The sequence below is a fragment of the Dermacentor albipictus genome, unplaced genomic scaffold (genome assembly GCF_038994185.2).
Source record: "Dermacentor albipictus isolate Rhodes 1998 colony unplaced genomic scaffold, USDA_Dalb.pri_finalv2 scaffold_371, whole genome shotgun sequence".
NCBI classification, from domain to species: domain Eukaryota; kingdom Metazoa; phylum Arthropoda; class Arachnida; order Ixodida; family Ixodidae; genus Dermacentor; species Dermacentor albipictus.
In genome coordinates, this window is record NW_027225925.1 from 14,309 (window position 1) to 38,184 (window position 23,876).

A 23,876-nucleotide genomic window follows, 5' to 3' on the forward strand; every position below is an offset into this window, starting at 1 on the left:
AAATCCATGTGCGGGTGCTAAAAAGAGCAGCATTGGCATGCTTTTCACGTCGTTTGGTAGAAATCCACGCGCGCGTTCTGCCAAAAGCGTCATTTGCATGCATATCGTGTGGTTTTGCAGAAAACTGCATCCTCGTCTACCAAAAGTTGCATATTCATGCTTAAAACGCGTTTTGGCACAAATCCATGTGCGGGTGCTAAAAAGAGCAGCATTGGCATGCTTTTCACGTCGTTTGGTAGAAATCCACACGCGCGTTCTGCCAAAAGCGTCATTTGCATGCATATCGTGTGGTTTTGCAGAAAACTGCATCCTCGTCTACCAAAAGTGTCATATTCATGCTTAAAACGCGTTTTGGCACAAATCCTTGTGCGGGTGCTAAAAAGAGCAGCATTGGCATGCTTTTCTCGTCGTTTGGTGGAAATCCACACGCGCGTTCTGCCAAAAGCACCATTTGCATGCATATCGTGTGGTTTTGCAGAAAACTGCATCCTCGTCTACCAAAAGTGTCATATCCCTTTCCGACCCAGCGACCACTACACTGGACATAACAAAAAAAGGGATAAAAAAAGCGAACGAAGCCAAAATCGAAACCGAAACCATTTCCACGGCTTCCTGAAAAGACGACGAATATCTAGATCGAGATAGTTCCTCTTTCGGCCGCATCTTCTCAGGAGGGCAGCACCGAGTAATGGCGTCCTCCACGAGCAAACAGCCGCGCGCAACGTGCTCAAGTAAGTAATTTTTTTTTACATTTTCTCCTCACTTAATTCAAATAAATAAATTCGTGCGAGCTAAATAAGCTCTATTTGAAACAATGTGGTTAAAAGTTTTCCCTAGTTATTAGCGGTTTTTTCGCAATGCGGCAATGTTTTTTTGTCCAGTGTACTGGTCACTGGGATTCAACTGGCGCGTTTTGTGGATGTCCCCGTGCAATCAGGTTGCGTTTGGATTTCATTTTTTCTGGTGGCAAAATTGCATGACGCCTAGTGTCGTGGTAGGAATACATTGATGGGGATTTTTCATACAAGTAACATAATTTTGAGCACTATTTGGTTGTTTTGTTTGCAGAAAAGACGCTCACCAATGAAGAAATTCAAGAGCTTTTGTTTGGGGACCAGTCCGACCTAGACGTCGATTCGGACTCGGGCGATGAAGCGGAGAAATTCCAGCCGGAATCCCTACTGGACGAAAGCAGCGACAATTCTTCGAGTGGAGATGAAAGTGGTCAAAACGAAAAGTTTGAGAAAGTATCTCGACCACAACGTTCCCGCCAAAAAGTCGCACAGTCGTGGACGGCACAGGCATTTTCAGCACCGATTGACATAGAAAGAACCGCACCCGCGCAACACTGTCAAGAGCCCCAGACGCCTTTGACATATTTTAAAGAATATTTTGAAGACGACTTTTGGGAGTTCGCAGCAACCAGAACGAACTTGTACTGGATTCAGACGAATGGGACCACCCTAGGTATGACAGCCAAAGAAGCCAAAGCTCTTTTTGGAATGCACATTGTAATGGGCAACCTCAAGTTCCCTCAGGCCCGCATGTATTGGGCAGCAGCAACTCGAGTATCAATAATTGCGGATGCCATGCCTAGAGATCGCTTTTTCCGTCTCAGAAACGCGTTGCACGTCTGCAACAACGACACTGACTATGATGAAAGCAACCGATGCTGGAAGGTTCAGGCCCTCCTAGACCGTGTGAGGAAAGCCTGTCTGAAAATTCCCAGGTCTAATGCAGCCTGTGTAGACGAACAGATGATTCCGTTTACAGGCAGAACAGAACTGCGTCAGTATGTTCGGGGGAAGCCAAACCCGACCGGACTCAAGAACTTTGTACTTGCTGACTCTCTCGGTAGGGTATTGGACTTTGAAATCTACCAGGGTGCCACAACACCAATTCCCACTGAGCACAAAGATCTCGGAATCGGCGGGGGAATTGTCATGCGACTTGCAGACTCAATGCCTCGAGGAAATGACTGCGTCTTGTGCTTTGACAGATTTTTCACGTCCGTACCGCTAATTGAGCGCCTTCTTGAGAAGGAAATGTTCGGTCATGGCACAGTGATGACAAATAGAGTCAAGACAGCTCTCAAATCCGGTAAAGAGCTACTTGCTGAAGGACGCGGATCGAGTCATGAGAAGGTGAGCGCTGACGGAAAATTGGTGGTGGTGAAATGGATGGATACGCGGTCATTTACGCTGCTGTCTTCATGTTGTGGAGCTGAGTCAGTTGACTCTACTAGGCGCTACGACAAGAAACAGAAAAAATACGTTGAAGTCAAAAGGCCTGCAAGTGTCCGATTCTACAACACTCACAAGGGAGGAGTTGACCTGAACGACTTTCTCATCAGTCTGTATCGCATAAAAATGAAAACTAAGAAATGGTCTGTAAAAGTCATTTTCCACTTCACCGATCTCGCCTTGGTTAACAGCTGGCTGAGTTACAAAGAAGACGCCAAAGAGGCAGGCTACACGAAGAGTCAAGTGCTTCACCTGCTAGACTTCAGGATGCAGGTGGCAGAAGCTCTTATCAGGGGCTCCCAAGAAAGAAAACGGCGTGGTAGGCCATCTACAGATGCTACTGTTCAACACGAACACCACCACAGGGCTGCCGTACAAATACCAGGCCCTGACTTGCGTTTTGATCAAGAAGGCCATTGGCCAGATCCGCAAGTGATGGCAAATTCCGCTAGGTGTCGACTGCCAGAATGCAAGGCAAAGTCGCAAGTTCAGTGCACAAAATGCAAAGTCTTTCTTTGCTTGAAGGCAAGCAAAAACTGTTTTCGCGATTTCCACAGCAAGTAAGCGCCAGAGTTGACATTAAGTTTTAATGTTTCATCGAGCACAAAGAGGATAATGCAAGACCCTGTCCCTCCAAGTGCAAGTTCCTACTTTTTCTTAAGTCATTCACTACTGTGTTTGTGATTCTAAGAACCGCTGTGCTCTTGACATGACAGACGTACAGCATTGTCGCATCAATGAGCAAAGCAGATTATGTGCAACAAATAAATCCCAGTGTCCACTATACTGGACATGCTTCTCCATTGAAAACCAGTGTACTTATTGTCTTCATAATTTTTTACACACTCTTTAATAGCTTCTTAACAGCAAAAAAACCATCAGCAATTTTTTTTCTCGCCCGCAAAAAAATTCGGGATTCAAAGGGATATTCATGCTTAAAACGCGTTTTGGCACAAATCCATGTGCGGGTTCTAAAAAGAGCAGCATTGGCATGCTTTTCACGTCGTTTGGTGGAAATCCACACGCGCGTTCTGCCAAAAGCGTCATTTGCATGCATATCGTGTGGTTTTGCAGAAAACTGCATCCTCGTCTACCAAAAGTTGCATATTCATGCTTAAAACGCGTTTTGGCACAAATCCATGTGCGTGTGCTAAAAAGAGCAGCATTGGCATGCTTTTCACGTCGTTTGGTAGAAATCCACACGCGCGTTCTGCCAAAAGCGTCATTTGCATGCATATCGTGTGGTTTTGCAGAAAACTGCATCCTCGTCTACCAAAAGTTGCATATTCATGCTTAAAACGCGTTTTGGCACAAATCCATGTGCGGGTGCTAAAAAGAGCAGCATTGGCATGCTTTTCACGTCGTTTGGTAGAAATCCACACGCGCGTTCTGCCAAAAGCGTCATTTGCATGCATATCGTGTGGTTTTGCAGAAAACTGCATCCTCGTCTACCAAAAGTTGCACATTCATGCTTAAAACGCGTTTTGGCACAAATCCATGTGCGGGTGCTAAAAAGAGCAGCATTGGCATGCTTTTCACGTCGTTTGGTAGAAATCCACACGCGCGTTCTGCCAAAAGCACCATTTGCATGCATATCGTGTGGTTTTGCAGAAAACTGCATCCTCGTCTACCAAAAGTGTCATATTCATGCTTAAAACGCGTTTTGGCACAAATCCATGTGCGGGTTCTAAAAAGAGCAGCATTGGCATGCTTTTCACGTCGTTTGGTGGAAATCCACACGCGCGTTCTGCCAAAAGCACCATTTGCATGCATATCGTGTGGTTTTGCAGAAAACTGCATCCTCGTCTACGAAAAGTTTCATATTCATGCTTAAAACGCGTTTTGGCACAAATCCATGTGCGGGTTCTAAAAAGAGCAGCATTGGCATGCTTTTCACGTCGTTTGGTAGAAATCCACACGCGCGTTGTGCCAAAAGCGTCATTTGCATGCATATCGTGTGGTTTTGCAGAAAACTGCATCCTCGTCTACCAAAAGTTGCATATTCATGCTTAAAACGCGTTTTGGCACAAATCCATGTGCGTGTGCTAAAAAGAGCAGCATTGGCATGCTTTTCACGTCGTTTGGTAGAAATCCACACGCGCGTTCTGCCAAAAGCGTCATTTGCATGCATATCGTGTGGTTTTGCAGAAAACTGCATCCTCGTCTACCAAAAGTTGCATATTCATGCTTAAAAGGCGTTTTGGCACAAATCCATGTGCGGGTGCTAAAAAGAGCAGCATTGGCATGCTTTTCACGTCGTTTGGTAGAAATCCACACGCGCGTTCTGCCAAAAGCGTCATTTGCATGCATATCGTGTGGTTTTGCAGAAAACTGCATCCTCGTCTACCAAAAGTTGCATATTCATGCTTAAAACGCGTTTTGGCACAAATCCATGTGCGGGTGCTAAAAAGAGCAGCATTGGCATGCTTTTCACGTCGCTTGGTGGAAATCCACACGCGCGTTCTGCCAAAAGCACCATTTGCATGCATATCGTGTGGTTTTGCAGAAAACTGCATCCTCGTCTACCAAAAGTGTCATATTCATGCTTAAAACGCCTTTTGGCACAAATCCATGTGCGGGTTCTAAAAAGAGCAGCATTGGCATGCTTTTCACGTCGTTTGGTGGAAATCCACACGCGCGTTCTGCCAAAAGCACCATTTGCATGCATATCGTGTGGTTTTGCAGAAAACTGCATCCTCGTCTACCAAAAGTGTCATATTCATGCTTAAAACGCGTTTTGTCACAAATCCATGTGCGGGTTCTAAAAAGAGCAGCATTGTCATGCTTTTCACGTCGTTTGGTAGAAATCCACACGCGCGTTCTGCCAAAAGCGTCATTTGCATGCATATCGTGTGGTTTTGCAGAAAACTACATCCTCGTCTACCAAAAGTTGCATATTCATGCTTAAAACGCGTTTTGGCACAAATCCATGTGCGGGTGCTAAAAAGAGCAGCATTGGCATTCTTTTCACGTCGTTTGGTAGAAATCCACACGCGCGTTCTGCCAAAAGCGTCATTTGCATGCATATCGTGTGGTTTTGCAGAAAACTGCATCCTCGTCTACCAAAAGTTGCATATTCATGCTTAAAACGCGTTTTGGCACAAATCCATGTGCGGGTGCTAAAAAGAGCAGCATTGGTATGCTTTTCACGTCGTTTGGTTGAAATCCACACGCGCGTTCTGCCAAAAGCGTCATTTGCATGCATATCGTGTGGTTTTGCAGAAAACTGCATCCTCGTCTACCAAAAGTTGCATATTCATGCTTAAAACGCGTTTTGGCACAAATCCATGTGCGGGTGCTAAAAAGAGCAGCATTGGCATGCTTTTCACGTCGTTTGGTAGAAATCCACACGCGCGTTCTGCCAAAAGCACCATTTGCATGCATATCGTGTGGTTTTGCAGAAAACTGCATCCTCGTCTACCAAAAGTGTCATATTCATGCTTAAAACGCGTTTTGGCACAAATCTATGTGCGGGTGCTAAAAAGAGCAGCATTGGTATGCTTTTCACGTCGTTTGGTTGAAATCCACACGCGCGTTCTGCCAAAAGCGTCATTTGCATGCATATCGTGTGGTTTTGCAGAAAACTGCATCCTCGTCTACCAAAAGTTGCATATTCATGCTTAAAACGCGTTTTGGCACAAATCCATGTGCGGGTGCTAAAAAGAGCAGCATTGGCATGCTTTTCACGTCGTTTGGTAGAAATCCACACGCGCGTTCTGCCAAAAGCACCATTTGCATGCATATCGTGTGGTTTTGCAGAAAACTGCATCCTCGTCTACCAAAAGTGTCATATTCATGCTTAAAACGCGTTTTGGCACAAATCCATGTGCGGGTTCTAAAAAGAGCAACATTGGCATGCTTTTCACGTCGTTTGGTAGAAATCCACACGCGCGTTCTGCCAAAAGCGTCATTTGCATGCTTATCGTGTGGTTTTGCAGAAAACTACATCCTCGTCTACCAAAAGTTGCATATTCATGCTTAAAACGCGTTTTGGCACAAATCCATGTGCGGGTGCTAAAAAGAGCAGCATTGGCATGCTTTTCACGTCGTTTGGTAGAAATCCACACGCGCGTTCTGCCAAAAGCGTCATTTGCATGCATATCGTGTGGTTTTGCAGAAAACTGCATCCTCGTCTACCAAAAGTTGCATATTCATTCTTAAAATGCGTTTTGGCACAAATACATGTGCGGGTTCTAAAAAGAGCAGCATTGGCATGCTTTTCACGTCGTTTGGTAGAAATCCACACGCGCGTTCTGCCAAAAGCGTCATTTGCATGCATATCGTGTGGTTTTGCAGAAAACTGCATCCTCGTCTACCAAAAGTTGCATATTCATGCTTAAAACGCGTTTTGGCACAAATCCATGTGCGGGTGCTAAAAAGAGCAGCATTGGCATGCTTTTCACGTCGTTTGGTAGAAATCCACACGCGCGTTCTGCCAAAAGCGTCATTTGCATGCATATCGTGTGGTTTTGCAGAAAACTACATCCTCGTCTACCAAAAGTTGCATATTCATGCTTAAAACGCGTTTTGGCACAAATCCATGTGCGGGTGCTAAAAAGAGCAGCATTGGCATGCTTTTCACGTCGTTTGGTAGAAATCCACACGCGCGTTCTGCCAAAAGCGTCATTTGCATGCATATCGTGTGGTTTTGCAGAAAACTGCATCCTCGTCTACCAAAAGTTGCATATTCATGCTTAAAACGCGTTTTGGCACAAATCCATGTGCGGGTGCTAAAAAGAGCAGCATTGGCATTCTTTTCACGTCGTTTGGTAGAAATCCACACGCGCGTTCTGCCAAAAGCGTCATTTGCATGCATATCGTGTGGTTTTGCAGAAAACTGCATCCTCGTCTACCAAAAGTGTCATATTCATGCTTAAAACGCGCTTTGGCACAAATCCATGTGCGGGTGCTAAAAAGAGCAGCATTGGCATGCTTTTCACGTCGTTTGGTAGAAATCCACAAGCGCGTTCTGCCAAAAGCACCATTTGCATGCATATCGTGTGGTTTTGCAGAAAACTGCATCCTCGTCTACCAAAAGTTGCATATTCATGCTTAAAACGCGTTTTGGCACAAATCCATGTGCGGGTGCTAAAAAGAGCAGCATTGGTATGCTTTTCACGTCGTTTGGTTGAAATCCACACGCGCGTTCTGCCAAAAGCGTCATTTGCATGCATATCGTGTGGTTTTGCAGAAAACTGCATCCTCGTCTACCAAAAGTTGCATATTCATGCTTAAAACGCGTTTTGGCACAAATCCATGTGCGGGTGCTAAAAAGAGCAGCATTGGCATGCTTTTCACGTCGTTTGGTAGAAATCCACACGCGCGTTCTGCCAAAAGCGTCATTTGCATGCATATCGTGTGGTTTTGCAGAAAACTGCATCCTCGTCTACCAAAAGTTGCATATTCATGCTTAAAACGCGTTTTGGCACAAATCCATGTGCGGGTGCTAAAAAGAGCAGCATTGGCATGCTTTTCACGTCGTTTGGTGGAAATCCACACGCGCGTTCTGCCAAAAGCACCATTTGCATGCATATCGTGTGGTTTTGCAGAAAACTGCATCCTCGTCTACCAAAAGTGTCATATTCATGCTTAAAACGCCTTTTGGCACAAATCCATGTGCGGGTTCTAAAAAGAGCAGCATTGGCATGCTTTTCACGTCGTTTGGTGGAAATCCACACGCGCGTTCTGCCAAAAGCACCATTTGCATGCATATCGTGTGGTTTTGCAGAAAACTGCATCCTCGTCTACCAAAAGTGTCATATTCATGCTTAAAACGCGTTTTGTCACAAATCCATGTGCGGGTTCTAAAAAGAGCAGCATTGTCATGCTTTTCACGTCGTTTGGTAGAAATCCACACGCGCGTTCTGCCAAAAGCGTCATTTGCATGCATATCGTGTGGTTTTGCAGAAAACTACATCCTCGTCTACCAAAAGTTGCATATTCATGCTTAAAACGCGTTTTGGCACAAATCCATGTGCGGGTGCTAAAAAGAGCAGCATTGGCATTCTTTTCACGTCGTTTGGTAGAAATCCACACGCGCGTTCTGCCAAAAGCGTCATTTGCATGCATATCGTGTGGTTTTGCAGAAAACTGCATCCTCGTCTACCAAAAGTGTCATATTCATGCTTAAAACGCGCTTTGGCACAAATCCATGTGCGGGTGCTAAAAAGAGCAGCATTGGCATGCTTTTCACGTCGTTTGGTAGAAATCCACAAGCGCGTTCTGCCAAAAGCACCATTTGCATGCATATCGTGTGGTTTTGCAGAAAACTGCATCCTCGTCTACCAAAAGTTGCATATTCATGCTTAAAACGCGTTTTGGCACAAATCCATGTGCGGGTGCTAAAAAGAGCAGCATTGGTATGCTTTTCACGTCGTTTGGTTGAAATCCACACGCGCGTTCTGCCAAAAGCGTCATTTGCATGCATATCGTGTGGTTTTGCAGAAAACTGCATCCTCGTCTACCAAAAGTTGCATATTCATGCTTAAAACGCGTTTTGGCACAAATCCATGTGCGGGTGCTAAAAAGAGCAGCATTGGCATGCTTTTCACGTCGTTTGGTAGAAATCCACACGCGCGTTCTGCCAAAAGCACCATTTGCATGCATATCGTGTGGTTTTGCAGAAAACTGCATCCTCGTCTACCAAAAGTGTCATATTCATGCTTAAAACGCGTTTTGGCACAAATCCATGTGCGGGTTCTAAAAAGAGCAACATTGGCATGCTTTTCACGTCGTTTGGTAGAAATCCACACGCGCGTTCTGCCAAAAGCGTCATTTGCATGCTTATCGTGTGGTTTTGCAGAAAACTACATCCTCGTCTACCAAAAGTTGCATATTCATGCTTAAAACGCGTTTTGGCACAAATCCATGTGCGGGTGCTAAAAAGAGCAGCATTGGCATGCTTTTCACGTCGTTTGGTAGAAATCCACACGCGCGTTCTGCCAAAAGCGTCATTTGCATGCATATCGTGTGGTTTTGCAGAAAACTGCATCCTCGTCTACCAAAAGTTGCATATTCATTCTTAAAATGCGTTTTGGCACAAATACATGTGCGGGTTCTAAAAAGAGCAGCATTGGCATGCTTTTCACGTCGTTTGGTAGAAATCCACACGCGCGTTCTGCCAAAAGCGTCATTTGCATGCATATCGTGTGGTTTTGCAGAAAACTGCATCCTCGTCTACCAAAAGTTGCATATTCATGCTTAAAACGCGTTTTGGCACAAATCCATGTGCGGGTGCTAAAAAGAGCAGCATTGGCATGCTTTTCACGTCGTTTGGTAGAAATCCACATGCGCGTTCTGCCAAAAGCACCATTTGCATGCATATAGTGTGGTTTTGCAGAAAACTGCATCCTCGTCTACCAAAAGTGTCATATTCATGCTTAAAACGCCTTTTGGCACAAATTCATGTGCGGGTTCTAAAAAGAGCAGCATTGGCATGCTTTTCACGTCGTTTGGTAGAAATCCACACGCGCGTTCTGCCAAAAGCACCATTTGCATGCATATCGTGTGGTTTTGCAGAAAACTGCATCCTCGTCTACGAAAAGTGTCATATTCATGCTTAAAACGCGTTTTGGCACAAATCCATGTGCGGGTTCTAAAAAGAGCAGCATTGGCATGGTTTTCACGTCGTTTGGTAGAAATCCACACGCGCGTTCTGCCAAAAGCGTCATTTGCATGCATATCGTGTGGTTTTGCAGAAAACTGCATCCTCGTCTACGAAAAGTTGCATATTCATGCTTAAAACACGTTTTGGCACAAATCCATGTGCGGGTGCTAAAAAGAGCAGCATTGGCATGCTTTTCACGTCGTTTGGTAGAAATCCACACGCGCGTTCTGCCAAAAGCGTCATTTGCATGCATATCGTGTGGTTTTGCAGAAAACTGCATACTCGTCTACCAAAAGTTGCATATTCATGCTTAAAACGCGTTTTGGCACAAATCCATGTGCGGGGTTCTAAAAAGAGCAGCATTGTCATGCTTTTCACGTCGTTTGGTAGAAATCCACACGCGCGTTCTGCCAAAAGCGTCATTTGCATGCATATCGTGTTGTTTTGCAGAAAAGTACATCCTCGTCTACCAAAAGTTGCATATTCATGCTTAAAACGCGTTTTGGCACAAATCCATGTGCGGGTGCTAAAAAGAGCAGCATTGGCATGCTTTTCACGTCGTTTGGTAGAAATCCACACGCGCGTTCTGCCAAAAGCACCATTTGCATGCATATCGTGTGGTTTTGCAGAAAACTGCATCCTCGTCTACCAAAAGTGTCATATTCATGCTTAAAACGGCTTTTGGCACAAATTCATGTGCGGGTTCTAAAAAGAGCAGCATTGGCATGCTTTTCACGTCGTTTGGTAGAAATCCACACGCGCGTTCTGCCAAAAGCACCATTTGCATGCATATCGTGTGGTTTTGCAGAAAACTGCATCCTCGTCTACGAAAAGTGTCATATTCATGCTTAAAACGCGTTTTGGCACAAATCCATGTGCGTGTGCTAAAAAGAGCAGCATTGGCATGCTTTTCACGTCGTTTGGTAGAAATCCACGCGCGCGTTCTGCCAAAAGCACCATTTGCATGCATATCGTGTGGTTTTGCAGAAAACTGCATCCTCGTCTACCAAAAGTGTCATATTCATGCTTAAAACGCGTTTTGGCACAAATACATGTGCGGGTTCTAAAAAGAGCAGCATTGGCATGCTTTTCACGTCGTTTGGTAGAAATCCACACGCGCGTTCTGCCAAAAGCACCATTTGCATGCATATCGTGTGCTTTTGCAGAAAACTCCATCCTCGTCTACCAAAAGTGTCATATTCATGCTTAAAACGCGTTTTGGCGCAAATCCATGTGCGGGTTCTAAAAAGAGCAGCATTGGCATGCTTTTCACGTCGTTTGGTAGAAATCCACACGCGCGTTCTGCCAAAAGCGTCATTTGCATGCATATCGTGTGGTTTTGCAGAAAACTGCATCCTCGTCTACCAAAAGTTGCATATTCATGCCTAAAACGCGTTTTGGCACAAATCCATGTGCGGGTGCTAAAAAGAGCAGCATTGGCATGCTTTTCACGTCGTTTGGTAGAAATCCACACGCGCGTTCTTCCAAAAGCGTCATTTGCATGCATATCGTGTGGTTTGCAGAAAACTGCATCATCGTCTACCAAAAGTTGCATATTCATGCTTAAAACGCGTTTTGGCACAAATCCATGTGCGGGTGCTAAAAAGAGCAGCATTGGCATGCTTTTCAGGTCGTTTGGTAGAAATCCACACGCGCGTTGTGCCAAAAGCGTCATTTGCATGCATATCGTGTGGTTTTGCAGAAAACTGCATCCTCGTCTACGAAAAGTTTCATATTCATGCTTAAAACGCGTTTTGGCACAAATCCATGTGCGGGTTCTAAAAAGAGCAGCATTGGCATGCTTTTCACGTCGTTTGGTAGAAATCCACACGCGCGTTCTGCAAAAGCGTCATTTGCATGCATATCGTGTGGTTTTGCAGAAAACTGCATCCTCGTCTACCAAAAGTTGCATATTCATGCTTAAAACGCGTTTTGGCACAAATCCATGTGCGTGTGCTAAAAAAGAGCAGCATTGGCATGCTTTTCACGTCGTTTGGTAGAAATCCACACGCGCGTTCTGCCAAAAGCGTCATTTGCATGCATATCGTGTGGTTTTGCAGAAAACTGCATCCTCGTCTACCAAAAGTTGCATATTCATGCTTAAAACGCGTTTTGGCACAAATCCATGTGCGGGTGCTAAAAAGAGCAGCATTGGCATGCTTTTCACGTCGTTTGGTAGAAATCCACACGCGCGTTCTGCCAAAAGCGTCATTTGCATGCATATCGTGTGGTTTTGCAGAAAAGTACATCCTCGTCTACCAAAAGTTGCATATTCATGCTTAAAACGCGTTTTGCACAAATCCATGTGCGGGTGCTAAAAAGAGCAGCATTGGCATGCTTTTCACGTCGTTTGGTAGAAATCCACACGCGCGTTCTGCCAAAAGCACCATTTGCATGCATATCGTGTGGTTTTGCAGAAAACTGCATCATCGTCTACCAAAAGTTGCATATTCATGCTTAAAACGCGTTTTGGCACAAATCCATGTGCGGGTGCTAAAAAGAGCAGCATTGGCATGCTTTTCAGGTCGTTTGGTAGAAATCCACACGCGCGTTGTGCCAAAAGCACCATTTGCATGCATATCGTGTGGTTTTGCAGAAAACTGCATCCTCGCCTACGAAAAGTGTCATATTCATGCTTAAAACGCGTTTTGGCACAAATCCATGTGCGGGTTCTAAAAAGAGCAGCATTGGCATGGTTTTCACGTCGTTTGGTAGAAATCCACACGCGCGTTCTCCAAAAGCGTCATTTGCATGCATATCGTGTGGTTTTGCAGAAAACTGCATCCTCGTCTACGAAAAGTTGCATATTCATGCTTAAAACACGTTTTGGCACAAATCCATGTGCGGGTGCTAAAAAGAGCAGCATTGGCATGCTTTTCACGTCGTTTGGTAGAAATCCACACGCGCGTTCTGCCAAAAGCGTCATTTGCATGCATATCGTGTGGTTTTGCAGAAAACTGCATACTCGTCTACCAAAAGTTGCATATTCATGCTTAAAACGCGTTTTGGCACAAATCCATGTGCGGGTTCTAAAAAGAGCAGCATTGTCATGCTTTTCACGTCGTTTGGTAGAAATCCACACGCGCGTTCTGCCAAAAGCGTCATTTGCATGCATATCGTGTTGTTTTGCAGAAAAGTACATCCTCGTCTACCAAAAGTTGCATATTCATGCTTAAAACGCGTTTTGGCACAAATCCATGTGCGGGTGCTAAAAAGAGCAGCATTGGCATGCTTTTCACGTCGTTTGGTAGAAATCCACACGCGCGTTCTGCCAAAAGCACCATTTGCATGCATATCGTGTGGTTTTGCAGAAAACTGCATCCTCGTCTACCAAAAGTGTCATATTCATGCTTAAACGCCTTTTGGCACAAATTCATGTGCGGGTTCTAAAAAGAGCAGCATTGGCATGCTTTTCACGTCGTTTGGTAGAAATCCACACGCGCGTTCTGCCAAAAGCACCATTTGCATGCATATCGTGTGGTTTTGCAGAAAACTGCATCCTCGTCTACGAAAAGTGTCATATTCATGCTTAAAACGCGTTTTGGCACAAATCCATGTGCGTGTGCTAAAAAGAGCAGCATTGGCATGCTTTTCACGTCGTTGGTAGAAATCCACGCGCGCGTTCTGCCAAAAGCACCATTTGCATGCATATCGTGTGGTTTTGCAGAAAACTGCATCCTCGTCTACCAAAAGTGTCATATTCATGCTTAAAACGCGTTTTGGCACAAATCCATGTGCGGGTTCTAAAAAGAGCAGCATTGGCATGCTTTTCACGTCGTTTGGTAGAAATCCACACGCGCGTTCTGCCAAAAGCACCATTTGCATGCATATCGTGTGCTTTTGCAGAAAACTCCATCCTCGTCTACCAAAAGTGTCATATTCATGCTTAAAACGCGTTTTGGCGCAAATCCATGTGCGGGTTCTAAAAAGAGCAGCATTGGCATGCTTTTCACGTCGTTTGGTAGAAATCCACACGCGCGTTCTGCCAAAAGCGTCATTTGCATGCATATCGTGTGGTTTTGCAGAAAACTGCATCCTCGTCTACCAAAAGTTGCATATTCATGCCTAAAACGCGTTTTGGCACAAATCCATGTGCGGGTGCTAAAAAGAGCAGCATTGGCATGCTTTTCACGTCGTTTGGTAGAAATCCACACGCGCGTTCTTCCAAAAGCGTCATTTGCATGCATATCGTGTGGTTTTGCAGAAAACTGCATCATCGTCTACCAAAAGTTGCATATTCATGCTTAAAACGCGTTTTGGCACAAATCCATGTGCGGGTGCTAAAAAGAGCAGCATTGGCATGCTTTTCAGGTCGTTTGGTAGAAATCCACACGCGCGTTGTGCCAAAAGCGTCATTTGCATGCATATCGTGTGGTTTTGCAGAAAACTGCATCCTCGTCTACGAAAAGTTTCATATTCATGCTTAAAACGCGTTTTGGCACAAATCCATGTGCGGGTTCTAAAAAGAGCAGCATTGGCATGCTTTTCACGTCGTTTGGTAGAAATCCACACGCGCGTTCTGCCAAAAGCGTCATTTGCATGCATATCGTGTGGTTTTGCAGAAAACTGCATCCTCGTCTACCAAAAGTTGCATATTCATGCTTAAAACGCGTTTTGGCACAAATCCATGTGCGTGTGCTAAAAAGAGCAGCATTGGCATGCTTTTCACGTCGTTTGGTAGAAATCCACACGCGCGTTCTGCCAAAGCGTCATTTGCATGCATATCGTGTGGTTTTGCAGAAAACTGCATCCTCGTCTACCAAAAGTTGCATATTCATGCTTAAAACGCGTTTTGGCACAAATCCATGTGCGGGTGCTAAAAAGAGCAGCATTGGCATGCTTTTCACGTCGTTTGGTAGAAATCCACACGCGCGTTCTGCCAAAAGCGTCATTTGCATGCATATCGTGTGGTTTTGCAGAAAACTGCATCCTCGTCTACCAAAAGTTGCATATTCATGCTTAAAACGCGTTTTGGCACAAATCCATGTGCGGGTGCTAAAAAGAGCAGCATTGGCATGCTTTTCACGTCGTTTGGTGGAAATCCACACGCGCGTTCTGCCAAAAGCACCATTTGCATGCATATCGTGTGGTTTTGCAGAAAACTGCATCCTCGTCTACCAAAAGTGTCATATTCATGCTTAAAACGCCTTTTGGCACAAATCCATGTGCGGGTTCTAAAAAGAGCAGCATTGGCATGCTTTTCACGTCATTTGGTGGAAATCCACACGCGCGTTCTGCCAAAAGCACCATTTGCATGCATATCGTGTGGTTTTGCAGAAAACTGCATCCTCGTCTACCAAAAGTGTCATAGTCATGCTTAAAACGCGTTTTGGCACAAATCCATGTGCGGGTTCTAAAAAGAGCAGCATTGTCATGCTTTTCACGTCGTTTGGTAGAAATCCACACGCGCGTTCTGCCAAAAGCGTCATTTGCATGCATATCGTGTGGTTTTGCAGAAAACTGCATCCTCGTCTACCAAAAGTTGCATATTCATGCTTAAAACGCGTTTTGGCACAAATCCATGTGCGGGGTGCTAAAAAGAGCAGCATTGGCATGCTTTTCACGTCGTTTGGTAGAAATCCACACGCGCGTTCTGCCAAAAGCGTCATTTGCATGCATATCGTGTGGTTTTGCAGAAAACTGCATCCTCGTCTACCAAAAGTTGCATATTCATTCTTAAAACGCGTTTTGGCACAAATACATGTGCGGGTTCTAAAAAGAGCAGCATTGGCATGCTTTTCACGTCGTTTGGTAGAAATCCACACGCGCGTTCTGCCAAAAGCGTCATTTGCATGCATATCGTGTGGTTTTGCAGAAAACTACATCCTCGTCTACCAAAAGTTGCATATTCATGCTTAAAACGCGCTTTGGCACAAATCCATATGCGGGGTGCTAAAAAGAGCAGCATTGGCATGCTTTTCACGTCGTTTGGTAGAAATCCACAAGCGCGTTCTGCCAAAAGCACCATTTGCATGCATATCGTGTGGTTTTGCAGAAAACTGCATCCTCGTCTACCAAAAGTTGCATATTCATGCTTAAAACGCGTTTTGGCACAAATCCATGTGCGGGTGCTAAAAAGAGCAGCATTGGCATGCTTTTCACGTCGTTTGGTTGAAATCCACACGCGCGTTCTGCCAAAAGCGTCATTTGCATGCATATCGTGTGGTTTTGCAGAAAACTGCATCCTCGTCTACCAAAAGTTGCATATTCATGCTTAAAACGCGTTTTCGCACAAATCCATGTGCGGGTGCTAAAAAGAGCAGCATTGGCATGCTTTTCACGTCGTTTGGTAGAAATCCACACGCGCGTTCTGCCAAAAGCGTCATTTGCATGCATATCGTGTGGTTTCAGAAAACTGCATCCTCGTCTACCAAAAGTGTCATATTCATACTTAAAACGCCTTTTGGCACAAATTCATGTGCGGGTTCTAAAAAGAGCAGCATTGGCATGCTTTTCACGTCGTTTGGTAGAAATCCACGCGCGCGTTCTGCCAAAAGCACCATTTGCATGCATATCGTGTGGTTTTGCAGAAAACTGCATCCTCGTCTACCAAAAGTGTCATATTCATGCTTAAAACGCGTTTTGGCACAAATCCATGTGCGGGTTCTAAAAAGAGCAGCATTGGCATGCTTTTCACGTCGTTTGGTAGAAATCCACACGCGCGTTCTGCCAAAAGCACCATTTGCATGCATATCGTGTGCTTTTGCAGAAAACTGCATCCTCGTCTACCAAAAGTGTCATATTCATGCTTAAAACGCCTTTTGGCACGAATTCATGTGCGGGTTCTAAAAAGAGCAGCATTGGCATGCTTTTGACGTCGTTTGGTAGAAATCCACACGCGCGGTCTGCCAAAAGCACCATTTGCATGCATATCGTGTGGTTTTGCAGAAAACTGCATCCTCGTCTACGAAAAGTGTCATATTCATGCTTAAAACGCGTTTTGGCACAAATCCATGTGCGGGTTCTAAAAAGAGCAGCATTGGCATGGTTTTCACGTCGTTTGGTAGAAATCCACACGCGCGTTCTGCCAAAAGCGTCATTTGCATGCATATCGTGTGGTTTTGCAGAAAACTGCATCCTCGTCTACCAAAAGTGTCATATTCATGCTTAAAACGCGTTTTGGCACAAATCCATGTGCGGGTTCTAAAAAGAGCAGCATTAGCATGCTTTTCACGTCGTTTGGTAGAAATCCACACGCGCGTTCTGCCAAAAGCGTCATTTGCATGCATATCGTGTTGTTTTGCAGAAAAGTACATCCTCGTCTACCAAAAGTTGCATATTCATGCTTAAAACGCTTTTTTGCACAAATCCATGTGCGGGTGCTTAAAAGAGCAGCATTGGCATGCTTTTCACGTCGTTTGGTAGAAATCCACACGCGCGTTCTGCCAAAAGCGTCATTTGCATGCATATCGTGTGGTTTTGCAGAAAACTGCATCCTCGTCTACCAAAAGTTGCATATTCATGCTTAAAACGCGTTTTGGCACAAATCCATGTGCGGGTTGCTAAAAAGAGCAGCATTGGCATGCTTTTCACGTCGTTTGGTAGAAATCCACACGCGCGTTCTGCCAAAAAGCGTCATTTGCATGCATATCGTGTGGTTTTGCAGAAAACTGCATCCTCGTCTACCAAAAGTGTCATATTCATGCTTAAAACGCGCTTTTGGCACAAATCCATGTGCGGGTGCTAAAAAGAGCAGCATTGGCATGCTTTTCACGTCGTTTGGTAGAAATCCACAAGCGCGTTCTGCCAAAAGCACCATTTGCATGCATATCGTGTGGTTTTGCAGAAAACTGCATCCTCGTCTACCAAAAGTGTCATAGTCATGCTTAAAACGCGTTTTGGCACAAATCCATGTGCGGGTGCTAAAAAGAGCAGCATTGGCATGCTTTTCACGTCGTTTGGTAGAAATCCACACGGCGTTCTGCCAAAAGCGTCATTTGCATGCATATCGTGTGGTTTTGCAGAAAACTGCATACTCGTCTACCAAAAGTTGCATATTCATGCTTAAAACGCGTTTTGGCACAAATCCATGTGCGGGTGCTAAAAAGAGCAGCATTGGCATGCTTTTCACGTCGTTTGGTAGAAATCCACACGCGCGTTCTGCCAAAAGCACCATTTGCATGCATATCGTGTGGTTTTGCAGAAAACTGCATCCTCGTCTACCAAAAGTGTCATATTCATGCTTAAAACGCGTTTTGGCACAAATCCATGTGCGGGTTCTAAAAAGAGCAGCATTGGCATGCTTTTTCACGTCGTTTGGTAGAAATCCACACGCGCGTTCTGCCAAAAGCACCATTTGCATGCATATCGAGTGCTTTTGCAGAAAACTGCATCCTCGTCTACCAAAAGTGTCATATTCATGCTTAAAACGCATTTTGGCACAAATCCATGTGCGGGTTCTAAAAAGAGCAGCATTGGCATGCTTTTCACGTCGTTTGGTAGAAATCCACACGCGCGTTCTGCCAAAAGCGTCATTTGCATGCATATCGTGTGGTTTTGCAGAAAACTGCATCCTCGTCTACCAAAAGTTGCATATTCATGCTTAAAACGCGTTTTGGCACAAATCCATTGTGCGGGTGCTAAAAGAGCAGCATTGGTATGCTTTTCACGTCGTTTGGTAGAAATCCACACGCGCGTTCTGCCAAAAGCCTCATTTGCATGCATATCGTGTGGTTTTGCAGAAAACTGCATCCTCGTCTACAAAAGTTGCATATTCATGCTTAAAACGCGTTTTGGCACAAATCCATGTGCGGGTTCTAAAAAGAGCACCATTGGCATGATTTTCACGTCGTTTGGTAGAAATCCACACGCGCGTTCTGCCAAAAGCGTCATTTGCATGCATATCGTGTGGTATTGCAGAAAACTGCATCCTCGTCTACCAAAAGTTGCATATTCATGCTTAAAACGCGTTTTGGCACAAATCTATGTGCGGGTGCTAAAAAGAGCAGCATTGGCATGCTTTTCACGTCGTTTGGTACAAATCCACACGCGCGTTCTGCCAAAAGCACCATTTGCATGCATATCGTGTGGTTTTGCAGAAAACTGCATCCTCGTCTACCAAAAGTGTCATATTCATGCTTAAAACGCGTTTTGGCACAAATCCATGTGCGGGTTCTAAAAAGAGCAACATTGGCATGCTTTTCACGTCGTTTGGTAGAAATCCACACGCGCGTTCTGCCAAAAGCGTCATTTGCATGCTTATCGTGTGGTTTTGCAGAAAACTACATCCTCGTCTACCAAAAGTTGCATATTCATGCTTAAAACGCGTTTTGGCACAAATCCATGTGCGGGTGCTAAAAAGAGCAGCATTGGCATGCTTTTCACGTCGTTTGGTAGAAATCCACACGCGCGTTCTGCCAAAAGCGTCATTTGCATGCATATCGTGTGGTTTCAGAAAACTGCATCCTCGTCTACCAAAAGTGTCATATTCATACTTAAAACGCCTTTTGGCACAAATTCATGTGCGGGTTCTAAAAAGAGCAGCATTGGCATGCTTTTCACGTCGTTTGGTAGAAATCCACGCGCGCGTTCTGCCAAAAGCACCATTTGCATGCATATCGTGTGGTTTTGCAGAAAACTGCATCCTCGTCTACCAAAAGTGTCATATTCATGCTTAAAACGCGTTTTGGCACAAATCCATGTGCGGGTTCTAAAAAGAGCAGCATTGGCATGCTTTTCACGTCGTTTGGTAGAAATCCACACGCGCGTTCTGCCAAAAGCACCATTTTGCATGCATATCGTGTGCTTTTGCAGAAAACTGCATCCTCGTCTACCAAAAGTGTCATATTCATTCTTAAACGCCTTTTGGCACGAATTCATGTGCGGGTTCTAAAAAGAGCAGCATTGGCATGCTTTTGACGTCGTTTGGTAGAAATCCACACGCGCGGTCTGCCAAAAGCACCATTTGCATGCATATCGTGTGGTTTTGCAGAAAACTGCATCCTCGTCTACGAAAGTGTCATATTCATGCTTAAAACGCGTTTTGGCACAAATCCATGTGCGGGTTCTAAAAAGAGCAGCATTGGCATGGTTTTCACGTCGTTTGGTAGAAATCCACACGCGCGTTCTGCCAAAAGCACCATTTGCATGCATATCGTGTGCTTTTGCAGAAAACTGCATCCTTGTCTACCAAAAGTGTCATATTCATGCTTAAAACGCATTTTGGCACAAATCCATGTGCGGGTTCTAAAAAGAGCAGCATTGGCATGCTTTTCACGTCGTTTGGTAGAAATCCACACGCGCGTTCTGCCAAAAGCGTCATTTGCATGCATATCGTGTGGTTTTGCAGAAAACTGCATCCTCGTCTACCAAAAGTTGCATATTCATGCTTAAAACGCGTTTTGGCACAAATCCATGTGCGGGTGCTAAAAAGAGCAGCATTGGAATGCTTTTCACGTCGTTTGGTAGAAATCCACACGCGCGTTCTGCCAAAAGCGTCATTTGCATGCATATCGTGTGGTTTTGCAGAAAACTGCATCCTCGTCTACCAAAAGTTGCATATTCATGCTTAAAACGCGTTTTGGCACAAATCCATGTGCGGGTGCTAAAAAGAGCAGCATTGGCATGCTTTTCACGTCGTTTAGTACAAATCCACACGCGCGTTCTGCCAAAAGCACCATTTGCATGCATGTCGTGTGGTTTTGCAGAAAACTGCATCCTCGTCTACCAAAAGTGTCATATTCATGCTTAAAACGCGTTTTGGCACAAATCCATGTGCGGGTTCTAAAAAGAGCAACATTGGCATGCTTTTCACGTCGTTTGGTAGAAATCCACACGCGCGTTCTGCCAAAAGCGTCATTTGCATGCTTATCGTGTGGTTTTGCAGAAAACTACATCCTCGTCTACCAAAAGTTGCATATTCATGCTTAAAACGCGTTTTGGCACAAATCCATGTGCGGGTGCTAAAAAGAGCAGCATTGGCATGCTTTTCACGTCGTTTGGTAGAAATCCACACGCGCGTTCTGCCAAAAGCGTGATTTGCATGCATATCGTGTGGTTTTGCAGAAAACTGCATCCTCGTCTACCAAAAGTTGCATATTCATGCTTAAAACGCGTTTTGGCACAAATCCATGTGCGGGTTCTAAAAAGAGATGCATTGGCATGCTTTTCACGTCGTTTGGTAGAAATCCACACGCGCGTTCTGCCAAAAGCGTCATTTGCATGCATATCGTGTGGTTTTGCAGAAAACTGCATCCTCGTCTACCAAAAGTTGCATATTCATGCTTAAAACGCGTTTTGGCACAAATCCATGTGCGGGTGCTAAAAAGAGCAGCATTGGCATGCTTTTCACGTCGTTTGGTAGAAATCCACACGCGCGTTCTGCCAAAAGCACCATTTGCATGCATATCGTGTGGTTTTGCAGAAAACTGCATCCTCGTCTACCAAAAGTGTCATATTCATGCTTAAAACGCCTTTTGGCACAAATTCATGTGCGGGTTCTAAAAAGAGCAGCATTGGCATGCTTTTCACGTCGTTTAGTAGACATCCACACGCGCGTTCTGCAAAAGCACCATTTGCATGCATATCGTGTGGTTTTGCAGAAAACTGCATCCTCGTCTACGAAAAGTGTCATATTCATGCTTAAAACGCGTTTTGGCACAAATCCATGTGCGGGTTCTAAAAAGAGCAGCATTGGCATGGTTTTCACGTCGTTTGGTAGAAATCCACACGCGCGTTCTGCCAAAAGCACCATTTGCATGCATATCGTGTGGTTTTGCAGAAAACTGCATCCTCGTCTACCAAAAGTGTCATATTCATGCCTAAAACGCGTTTTGGCACAAATCCATGTGCGGGTTCTAAAAAGAGCAGCATTGGCATGCTTTTCACGTCGTTTGGTAGAAATCCACACGCGCGTTCTGCCAAAAGCACCATTTGCATGCATATCGTGTGCTTTTGCAGAAAACTGCATCCTCGTCTAGCAAAAGTGTCATATTCATGCTTAAAACGCGTTTTGGCACAAATCCATGTGCGGGTTCTAAAAAGAGCAGCATTGGCATGCTTTTCACGTCGTTTGGTAAACATCCACACGCGCGTTCTGCCAAAAGCGTCATTTGCATGCATATCGTGTGGTTTTGCAGAAAAACTGCATCCTCGTCTACCAAAAGTTGCATATTCATGCTTAAAACGCGTTTTGGCACAAATCCATGTGCGGTGCTAAAAAGAGCAGCATTGGCATGCTTTTCACGTCGTTTGTAGAAATCCACACGCGCGTTCTGCCAAAAGCGTCATTTGCATGCATATCGTGTGGTTTTGCAGAAAACTGCATACTCGTCTACCAAAAGTTGATATTCATGCTTAAAACGCGTTTTGGCACAAATTCATGTGCGGGTGCTAAAAAGAGCAGCATTGGCATGCTTTTCACGTCGTTTGGTAGAAATCCACACGCGCGTTCTGCCAAAAGCGCCATTTGCATGCATATCGTGTGGTTTTGCAGAAAACTGCATCCTCGTCTACCAAAAGTGTCATATTCATGCTTAAAACGCGTTTTGGCACAAATCCATGTGCGGGTTCTAAAAAGAGCAGCATTGGAATGCTTTTCACGTCGTTTGGTAGAAATCCACACGCGCGTTCTGCCAAAAGCACCATTTGCATGCATATCGTGTGCTTTTGCAGAAACTGCATCCTCGTCTACCAAAAGTGTCATATTCATGCTTAAAACGCGTTTTGGCACAAATCCATGTGCGGGTTCTAAAAAGAGCAGAATTGCCATGCTTTTCACTTCGTTTGGTAGAAATCCACACGCGCGTTCTGCCAAAAGCGTCATTTGCATGCATATCGTGTGGGTTTTGCAGAAAACTGCATCCTCGTCTACCAAAAGTTGCATATAAATGCTTAAAACGCGTTTGGCACAAATCCATGAGCGGGTGCTAAAAAGAGCAGCATTGGCATGCTTTTCACGTCGTTTGGTACAAATCCACACGCGCGTTCTGCCAAAAGCACCATTTGCATGCATATCGTGTGGTTTTGCAGAAAACTGCATCCTCGTCTACCAAAAGTGTCATATTCATGCTTAAAACGCGTTTTGGCACAAATCCATGTGCGGGTTCTAAAAGAGCAACATTGGCATGCTTTTCACGTCGTTTGGTAGAAAATCCACACGCGCGTTCTTCCAAAAGCGTCATTTGCATGCTTATCGTGTGGTTTTGCAGAAAACTACATCCTCGTCTACCAAAAGTTGCATATTCATGCTTAAAACGCGTTTTGGCACAAATCCATGTGCGGGTGCTAAAAAGAGCAGCATTGGAATGCTTTTCACGTCGTTTGGTAGAAATCCACACGCGCGTTCTGCCAAAAGCGTCATTTGCATGCATATCGTGTGGTTTTGCAGAAAACTGCATCCTCGTCTACCAAAAGTGTCATATTCATACTTAAAACGCCTTTTGGCACAAATTCATGTGCGGGTTCTAAAAAGAGCAGCATTGGCATGCTTTTCACGTCGTTTGGTAGAAATCCACGCGCGCGTTCTGCCAAAAGCACCATTTGCATGCATATCGTGTGGTTTTGCAGAAAACTGCATCCTCGTCTACCAAAAGTGTCATATTCATGCTTAAAACGCGTTTTGGCACAAATCCATGTGCGGGTTCTAAAAAGAGCAGCATTGGCATGCTTTTCACGTCGTTTGGTAGAAATCCACACGCGCGTTCTGCCCAAAAGCACCATTTGCATGCATATCGTGTGCTTTTGCAGAAAACTGCATCCTCGTCTACCAAAAGTGTCATATTCATGCTTAAAACGCCTTTTGGCACGAATTCATGTGCGGGTTCTAAAAAGAGCAGCATTGGCATGCTTTTGACGTCGTTTGGTAGAAATCCACACGCGCGGTCTGCCAAAAGCACCATTTGCATGCATATCGTGTGGTTTTGCAGAAAACTGCATCCTCGTCTACGAAAAGTGTCATATTCATGCTTAAAACGCGTTTTGGCACAAATCCATGTGCGGGTTCTAAAAAGAGCAGCATTGGCATGGTTTTCACGTCGTTTGGTAGAAATCCACACGCGCGTTCTGCCAAAGCACCATTTGCATGCATA

General features: G+C 44.8%; 1 protein-coding gene across 1 annotated transcript; it reads left to right on the forward strand.

The window, feature by feature from the left end:
• Positions 1-567: 567 nt before the first annotated feature.
• LOC139053928 (piggyBac transposable element-derived protein 2-like) lies at positions 568-3,012 on the forward strand. The gene is made up of 2 exons (XM_070530569.1): positions 568-731; positions 1,069-3,012. The coding sequence occupies exons 1-2, from the start codon at positions 689-691 to the stop codon at positions 2,805-2,807; spliced, it is 1,782 nt and encodes a 593-aa protein (XP_070386670.1). The 5' UTR covers positions 568-688; the 3' UTR covers positions 2,808-3,012.
• Positions 3,013-23,876: the final 20,864 nt, after the last annotated feature.